This window comes from Onychostruthus taczanowskii, unplaced genomic scaffold, assembly GCF_017590055.1.
Source record: "Onychostruthus taczanowskii isolate IOZ18803 unplaced genomic scaffold, ASM1759005v1 scaffold91, whole genome shotgun sequence".
NCBI classification, from domain to species: Eukaryota; Metazoa; Chordata; class Aves; order Passeriformes; family Passeridae; genus Onychostruthus; species Onychostruthus taczanowskii.
The window spans coordinates 313363-322265 of record NW_024507105.1 but is presented as its reverse complement, the minus strand read 5'-3'; the positions used below and the strand labels follow the sequence as shown (position 1 = coordinate 322265).

At 62.5% G+C, this 8903-nt stretch overlaps 2 protein-coding genes across 2 annotated transcripts in view; one reads left to right on the top strand and one right to left on the bottom strand.

Moving 5' to 3' along the window:
* The window catches only part of ITGA3 (integrin subunit alpha 3), a 19467-nt gene extending 16890 nt beyond the window's left edge, over positions 1 to 2577 (bottom strand). The window contains exons 1-4 of the mRNA XM_041426249.1: positions 2447 to 2577; positions 1836 to 1942; positions 1210 to 1347; positions 376 to 632 (exon numbers count right to left, since the gene is read on the bottom strand). Coding sequence (XP_041282183.1) covers positions 376 to 632; positions 1210 to 1347; positions 1836 to 1942; positions 2447 to 2577 — 633 coding nt within the window. The remainder of the gene's footprint in view (positions 1 to 375; positions 633 to 1209; positions 1348 to 1835; positions 1943 to 2446) is intronic.
* On the top strand, positions 2576 to 7586 carry DLX3 (distal-less homeobox 3). Its single transcript, XM_041426543.1, has 3 exons — positions 2576 to 2894; positions 4001 to 4191; positions 7269 to 7586. The coding sequence occupies exons 1-3, from the start codon at positions 2576 to 2578 to the stop codon at positions 7584 to 7586; spliced, it is 828 nt and encodes a 275-aa protein (XP_041282477.1).
* Positions 7587 to 8903: the final 1317 nt, after the last annotated feature.

The window sequence follows — 8903 nt, the reverse complement described above, 5'->3', positions numbered from 1 at the left end:
GGGACCCCCCAAACCCAACCCCCGCGGCTGTGCCGGGGCTGGGGGGACACGCGGGGACTCCCGGGGAGACTGCCGGGCTGAGGGACCCCCCAGGGGGTCGTAAGGGGGCGTGGGGGGCACCCCCAGCCCTGTGGGGGATACTCGGGGGGGTCCTGACCGGACCCTGTGCTCAGCCCTGCCCGTGGGACCCCCCCCCAGAGACCCCCGGGTGCCCCAGAACAGCGACTTCTGTCCCCCGCCGTGCCCCGGCTCCCCCAAACTGCGCCCCCAGCCCCTCCCCACCCCTCAGCTCCGGGATTTGGGGTTCCACGGGAGCCAGCCCGGCCCGGCAGCCCCAGAGCTCCCAGTTCCAGACTGGTCGGGGACTGGCCGGACCCGCTCCCCCTCCAGCCCCGCTCCCCCGCTGCCCTCCCCGGCCTCCAGCTCCACAACCGGCTTTTCCTGCCGCGGAGCCGCTCCCGGCGGGGCCCAGCCCTGGCGACAGCCCGGCTGGAGGGCGACAGCCAGCCTGGGGACCTGCGGATGTCCCAGCGGCTCCCGGGGACCCTGGGAACCTCGCAGGGAATCCCGGCGCAGCTCGCAGGGCTGGGCTGGGCCGCTGGCGGACACTTCTGTCCCCTCGGAATGGATTCCTGTAGTCCCCAGCCGCAGTTCCCACGTGGGAAGCGAGGCCGAGCCGTTCCCCCGGCTCCGGGTCGTGCTCGGCTCCTGCAGAGCCTCCTGCTCCCCTCGGGCATTCGTCCCTGTTCTCTTCACTTTTGCCTATCTGCTGCTATCATTTCCATTCCTTTCTGTTTCTATTTCTATGATTTCTGTTTCTGTCCTTTCCCTGTTCTTGCTCTTATTCCTATTCCCATTTATTCTTATTGCTGCTTCTAATCCTATTCCTACTCATATTCCTGTTCTTATTCCTCTTCCTGTGCATTCCTATTCCTATTTATCTGTGCTCCTATTCCTACTCCTACCTATCTCTATTTATTCCTATTAGTATTCCTATCCTATTACTATACCTATTCCTGTTCTCACTCCTATTCCCATCTTCCCATTCCTGCTCCTTTCCCATTCCCCATTTTTCTCTCTCTTCCCCCTTGGCCTTCCTATTCCCATCTTCCCATTCCTGCTCCTTTCCCATTCCCCATTTTTCTCTCTTCCCCCTCGGCCCAGACGGTACCGGCGGTGCCGGGACTCGAATCCTTGGCCCGGCGGTACCGGCGGTGCCGGGACTCGAATCCTTGGCCCGGCGGTACCGGCGGTGCCGGGACTCGAACCCTTGGCCCGGCCGGTACCGGCGGTGCCGGGACTCCAACCCTTGGCCCGGACGGTACCGGCGGTGCCGGGACTCGAACCCTTGGCACGGACGGTACCGGCGGTGCCGGGACTCGAACCCGCGGCCCCCGGGGCGCGGCGCAGTTCCCGCCGTGGCCGCCAGGCGGAGCCGTTGCCCCGCGCCGCGGACGGGCCGGGGGGACCCGGGGGGACAATGGGGGGGGGGACACACCACACACAGGGGACAGGAGGGGACACACAGGGGACAGGAGGGGACAGCCCCGCCCGGGTCACCGATCCAGCCCCCCGGTTCCTGTCAGGGGAAGTTCCTGCCCGCAGAAGCAGAGACCCCTCCCCAAAAAACAACCCCTCCCCCCCTTGCAAAGCCCCCCCTTCCCGCGGCTGGGGGCCGTGGGGACAGCCCGGCGGGTGGCCGGGGGGACACCAGGGCTGGCCCGCGACCCCCGGCTGGGTCACGCTGCTGGGGGTCCTTGGGGCAGCACAGGGATCACGGCTCTGAGTGGGGCATACACCCCCGGGGGTGTCCCCCCAAAATCGGGGCTTGTCACCGCCTCCGGGTGCCCCCAGCGCGGGGGGAGCGTGGCAGGGTGGGGGGTACGGGAGGATCCTCTGGGGGGGCTCTGCCTTGGGGGTGGTGTTGGACTGGGGGACGCTGCTGGGAGTGGGTGGGAGCAGGGGAGAAATGGGGGGGCCATAAACAAACCCCTAAAACCCCCAGCCCCCAGCACGGATCCATCCCAGTCCCAAACCCCAACCCCCCTTCCCTGCCCCACAACAAACTCTATAAACAATCCTGAAAAAAATCCCTCCAAGAGCCCCAAACTCCCCTTGTAAACATCCCCGTCCCCCCGCAGTGTCTCCTGTGTCCCCAGGACCCCCCTCCTGCAGACAGGAGACCCTGCACACTTTATTTATTCCCTCACCCTCCTTCACCCACTCTTTGTTGTTTCTTGAGAGAGAGAAAGAAGAAAAAAAAAAAAGAGAAAAAAAAAGGGAGAGAGAGAGAGAAGAAAAAAAAAAAAAACCCACACAGGAGGAGGCAGGAGCCTATTTTGCCTCCCAGGCAATATTTCTGGAGCCAATCGGAATGCGCACCCACCCTGCCCTGCTCCCTAATTAAAGGCTTTAAGCAGGCGGCCGGGGCCGGAGGTTTGGGCACAGTCTCTCGGTGGCTCCTCTCGAAGCAGCCGCGGCTCCGGCTCCGCTCGGGGCGCTCCAGGCCGCGGCAGCCGCCAGGTTGGGGGGTCCCGGGCGCGGGCAGGCAGCCGCCCCCTCCCCGCTGCCCGCCATGAGCGGCTCTTTCGATAAGAAGCTCTCCAGCATCCTGACGGACCTCTCGGGCTCGCTGAGCTGCCATGCAGCCTCCAAGGACTCTCCCACGCTGCCCGAGTCCTCGGTCACCGACCTGGGCTACTACACGGGCCAGCACGATTATTACCCGGGCCAGTCGTACGGGCAGCCCGTGGGCCACTACCCCTACCCCCAGTTCAACCTCAACGGCATCGGCGCCGCCGGCACCTACTCGCCCAAATCCGAGTATTCCTACAGCCCTTCGTACCGCCAGTACGGGCACTTCAGGGAGCAGCAGCTCCCGGCGCAGGAGGCAGGTACGGATGGAGCGGGGAAACCGGGGGGCACCGGGGGGGACCGGGGGGAGAGGGGGGAGCGGGGCCGTGCCCGCCCCGCCGCTCCCGCGGGGATCCGGAGGGGTTTTGTGGGGTTTGACCCACCCCTCCCTGAGATTTGTGGGGTTTGATCCTCCCTGGGTTTTGTGGGGTATAAGCCTCGGATTTTGTGGGGTTTAACCCCCCTGGGTTTTGACCCCCCTGAGCTTTGTGGGGTTTGACCCCCGGGATTTGTGGGGTTTGACCCCCCTGAGCTTTGTGGGGTTTAACTCCCTTGAGCTTTGTGGGGTTTGACCCCTGGGTTTTTTGGAGTCTAACCCTCCCTGGGTTTTGTGGGGTTTGACCCCCCTGAGCTTTGTGGGGTTTAACTCCCTTGAGCTTTGTGGGGTTTGACCCCCCTGGGTTTTTTGGAGTCTAACCCTCCCTGGGTTTTGTGGGGTTTTAACCCCCGGTTTTGTGGGGTTTGATCCCCGGGATTTGTGGGGTTTGGCCCCTCTGGATGACCCCGATCTTTGTGGGGTTTGACCCCTCTGGATGACCCCGATCTTTGTGGGGTTTGACCCCTCTGGGTGCCCCCGATCTTTGTGGGGTTTGACCCCTCTGGATGACCCCGATCTTTGTGGGGTTGTGCCCCTCCGTGTGTCCCCGCCTTGGGGACAGGAGCTGCTGGCAGCTCTCGGGGCTCAGCCGTTCCCGCGGGGACACAGCGGGACGGATCCGTGCTGGGTGCGGGACACGTCCCAGGACTGTCCCGGAGATTGTCACAGGGGACGGGGAGCTTCCAGCACCCCGAGCGGGGTGACACCGAGCTGGGCAGGGGGTGACACCGAGCTGGGCACGGGGTGACACCGGGCTGGGCAGGGGGTGACACCGGGCTGGGCACGGGGTGACACCGAGCGGGGCACGGGGTGACACCGAGCTGGGCAGGGGGTGACACCGAGAGGGGCACGGGGTGACACCGAGCTGGGCATGGGGTGACACCGAGCTGGGCACGGGGTGACACCGAGCTGGGCACGGGGTGACACCGGGCTGGGGACGGCGTGGCTGCCCGGGGAGCCCTTCACGCCTCACCCCGCGGCCTCCCGCAGTGTCGGTGAAGGAGGAGCCGGAGCCCGAGGTGCGGATGGTCAACGGGAAGCCCAAGAAGATCCGCAAGCCCCGCACCATCTACTCCAGCTACCAGCTGGCCGCCCTGCAGCGCCGCTTCCAGAAGGCGCAGTACCTGGCGCTGCCCGAGCGCGCCGAGCTGGCGGCGCAGCTGGGGCTCACCCAGACCCAGGTGAGCGCTGAGCCCCCCCCGACACCCCAAACCCACCCCCGCGGGCAGCAGAGGGGGAGTTGGAGCTGCCACCCCCCCGTAAATCGCGGGTTTGGGAAGGGTTCGGCTCCCGGGGGTCGCAGGGATGGAGTTCCCCTTGTGGGGTCCTCGGGTGAGATTTCCCTGTTGGAGCAGATCTGAGGGAAAGGTGGAGAGGATGGAGGAGCAGGGAGAGGGGACCCCAGGTGTGCGGTTTTGGGGTTTATTTTGGGCTAAAGCAGGGTTTATCTCCCTCTGGAGACCTCCCTGTGCACGGGGCTGGGGGCTGGATCCCGCCCCGGCACCGGGCCAGTCCCGGGTCACGGCACACCCGCTGTCCCAGGAATGTGGGGCACCGAGTCCCGGGCCAGCCGGGCTGCTGGGGGCGGGGTTCTGGGGACACCCCATCCCCAGAGCAGCTCCTGACCCCAAATCCTGCCACAACAGAGACTTGGGGGTCCCTGCCCCTGCTGCCCACACTTCCCAAGGTTTCCCCCGGGCCTGGCTGCCCCATCCCGCTCGGTTCGTGCAGGGAGAAGGGGTTTGGGGACCGGTTCCACGCCCGCTGTCCCCAGCGCTGGGGTGGCCCTGCAGGCTGGACTGGAAGAGCCGGGACGTGCGGGAAAGGCTTCTCCTCCTCCTCCTCCTCCTCCTCCTCCTCCCGCGAGCCGCCCGCATTCGGGGTGAAACCCCCGCTCTTGGGGTCCTGCCTGGCGCGGGGACAAACCCCCCCTCGGCTCTGCGGGTGGGAGGGGAGCTGGCTGTCCCCGCTGTCCCCGCTGTCCCCGCAGCCCGTGACTCCCCCGCGCCCCATCGCGGTGCCCTCCCTGCCTCGGGGCCGGCGCCGGCGCCCTTGTGCCGCCCTTGGCCTTCCTCCTCCTCCCTTGGGCGATGAAGCAATCGGGGACACTCGGCAAAGGGCTGACGGAGCGCGTCACCCGCTCCCAGAGGGACATCCTGTTTGGGTGACAACCACCGCCACCCCCGCCCCTCGCCCAGGGCCAAGGGCGTCCAGCGCCGCCTCGCCCAGCGCGGGGACGCTCCCGACGCCCGGCGTGTGGCGTGACGGGCTCCTCGTGACGCCCGTGTCCCCACAGGGGTCTCTGTGACACCTGCGGTCACGTGGGTGCTGTCCCCAGAGCGTGGGGTGTCCCTGTCCATGGAGTGTCCGTGTCCCTGTCCGTGGTGTGTCCGTGTTCTCTTCTCCGTGACACTCACACCAAGGGTGACATTCCACGTGTCCCGTGACACCCCTGTCCCGAGGGGTTTCCTGCCATGCACAGTGTGGGGTCCCCATGACGTCCCTTCCCGTGGCACCTCATGTGCCACCTGTGTCCCTTGTCCCTTCCTATGGGCCAGAGTGTGTCTGGGGTCCCTGTGACCCCCATGGCCCTTCCCGTGTCTCTGGGGTCCCTGTGACCCCCATGGCCCTTCCCGTGTCTCTGGGGTCCCTGTGACCCCCATGGCCCTTCCCGTGTCTCTGGGGTCCCTGTGACCCCATGTCCCAGGCTGGTTCCAGTGCCCAAGGAATCCCCTGTGACCCCAATATCCCTTCCTGTATTTCTGGGCTGCCCGTGACCCCCCTGTCCGGTGTCCCCACGATCCAAACCACGCCATCCCTGTCCCCTCCCCTCTGCCCCATCCTTCCCATTCCCGTGCTGGGTCCTGACCCTTTTCCCTGTGCCCATCCCGGCTCTCTGACCCTTTTCCTTGTGCCCATCCCATCCCTCCCATTCCCATGCCAGGTCCTGACCCTTTTCCCTATGCTCATCCCACCCTCCTGCTCCATCCCAGCTCTCTGACCCTTTTCCCTGCACTCATCCTGGCTCTCTGACCCTTTTCCTTGTGCCCATTCCACCTCCTGCTGCCATCCCGGGGTTCTGACCCTTTTCCTTGTGCCCATCTCATCCCTCCCATTCCCATGCCAGGTCCTCCTGACCCTTTTCCCTGTACCCACCCCACCCGCCCGCTCCTTCCAGGGGCTCTGACCCCTCTCCCTGCACCCATCCCTGCTTGTGCCCATCCCATCCCTCCCATTCCCATGCCAGGTCCTGACCCTTTTCCCTATGCTCATCCCACCCTCCTGCTCCATCCCAGCTCTCTGACCCTTTTCCCTGCACTCATCCTGGCTCTCTGACCCTTTTCCTTGTGCCCATTCCACCTCCTGCTGCCATCCCGGGGTTCTGACCCTTTTCCTTGTGCCCATCCCATCTCTCTGACCCTTTTCCCTGTACTCATCCGATCCCTCCCATTCCCATGCCAGATCCTGACCCTTTTCCCTATGCTCATCCCACCCTCCTGCTCCATCCCAGCTCTCTGACCCTTTTCCCTGCACTCATCCTGGCTCTCTGACCCTTTTCCTTGTGCCCATTCCACCTCCTGCTGCCATCCCGGGGTTCTGACCCTTTTCCTTGTGCCCATCCCATCCCTCCCATTCCCATGCCAGGTCCTCCTGACCCTTTTCCCTGTACCCACCCCACCCGCCCGCTCCTTCCAGGGGCTCTGACCCCTCTCCCTGCACCCATCCCTGCTCTCTGACCCTTTTCTCTGCCCCCATCCCAGCTCTCTGACCCCTTTTCCCTGCCCCCATCCCAGCTCTCTGACCCTTTTCCCTGTGCCCATCCCGTCTCTCTGACCCTTTTCTCTGCCCCCATCCCAGCTCTCTGACCCTTTTCCCTGCGCCCATCCCATCTCTCTGACCCTTTCCCTGTGCCCACTCCACCTTTCTGCTCCCTTCCCGGGGGTCTGACCCTTTTCCCTGCACCCATCCCAGCTCTCTGACCCTTTTCCCTGTGCCCACTCCACCTTTCTGCTCCCTTCCCGGAGGTCTGTGTGCCCATCCCATCCCCCATCCCAGCTCTCTGACCCTTTTCCCTGTGCCATTCCACCTCTCTGCTCCCTTCCTGGGGGTCTGACCCTTTTTTCTGCCCCCATCCCATCTCTCTGACCCTTTCCCTGTGCCCACTCCCCCTTTCTGCTCCCTTCCCGGGGGTCTGACCCCTTTCCCTGCCCCCATCCCGTCTCTCTGACCCTTTTCCCTGCCCTCCCCCCAACCCCAGGTGAAGATCTGGTTCCAGAACCGGCGCTCCAAGTTCAAGAAGCTCTACAAGAACGGCGAGGTGCCCCTGGAGCACAGCCCCAACAACAGCGACTCCATGGCCTGCAACTCGCCGCCGTCGCCGGTGTGGGACAGTCCCGGCACCGCCCGCACCCCGCTGCCGCAGCCGCTGCCCTACAGCTCCTCGCCGGGTTTCCTGGAGGAGCACAACCCCTGGTACCACCCCCAGAGCCTCAGCGGCCCCCACGGACCCCCCCAGGGGCAGGCGGCCCCCCCGATGCACCACCCGTCCCCCGGGCCCCCCAGCACCGTGTACTGACGGGCACCGAGGGCTCAGAGACGCTGCACAACTCCTTGGCCTCCTTTTTTCCCCCCTCAGTGGTTTGGTTTTGTCTCTTGATTTTTCCTAAAAACCCCCCCCCCAAAAAAACCACCAACAACAGCAACAAACCAAAGGAAATGAACCCCCCCCCCGCGCACCCCTAAAAATCCTCGCTGCTCGCCCCGCTCATCTCAGGAACCAGAGGACTGCAAAGGCTCCGAACCCTCCGCTCCCAGCGCAGGAAAAGCTGGAAAATCCTCCCGTACTTTTTAATTTCCAAAGATTTTCCATCACCCCCTTCACACACCCCCCGCCCCGCCCCCGACAAATTTGGCCCCCGGAGATCCCGATCCCAACCCCTCGCTGGAGCTTTGCCTGTCGGGGTGACCCCGCTGAGCGGACCCCGCCGGGCTGGAGGAGCTGTGTCACCGCTGTCGCGACAGTGACAGGGGCGTGTCTGTCCCCAGCGGAGTGCTTGGCCCCGGCTCCGAAACCGGGGGCGGTTTTGGGGGTGACGGACCCCTCCCCACGGGAGCAAAGCGCGACCCTCGCCCCAGCCGGAATCACCCGGGACGATGCTCAGACCAGAAGGTGGTGATTTTAAATTGTGGTGATTTCAAATTGCGGCGATTTAAAATTGTGGCGATTTAAAATTGAATAAAAAAAATCGGGTGGGGTGGAGGGGGAGGGTGTGGGGAGGGAAATATTTTAATATTTAAGCAGTTCAGGAATGGTTTTAAGTTATTGTTTGAAGAGAAAAAACTCGTGTTCATCTCCGTTTTCTGGCTGTGCCTCCAGCTGTGGGTAAAGGAACGGCGAAAATGCCTCTTTTTTAAGGAAATCGACGACTTATTTTAAAGGAAAAAAAAAAAACGAGCTCTTTCCTATTTTTTAAGAGAATAACGCTATTTTTTTAAGCAGAAAGTGCCGTTTTAAGGAGTGTTCATAGTGTTGTACAGTCCCGGGGATTTATTTATGTTGCCTTCTATAAATAGGGGTGTTTTGGGGGGAAAAAAAAGGGAGTGTACATAAGGTTCGTTTGTATAAAGTTGTTCCAAACCAAACTGGGTAAAGCAGAATCAACATGTGACTATTAGGACTAGTACAATGTATCAGTGAAATGAGAAAAACCTTAGGTCTATAATCTAATTCTGACGCTTTTTTTTTTTTTTTTTTTTTTTTTTTTTTTTTTAAAAAGAAAAAAAAGTTTTTTTTGTTTTTTTTTTTTTTTTTTTTTTTTTTTTTTTTTTTTTTTTTTTTTGTCTATAATTTTTCTTTTTTCCTAAGGGAAATCTCCCCCCCCCGGTTGATGGG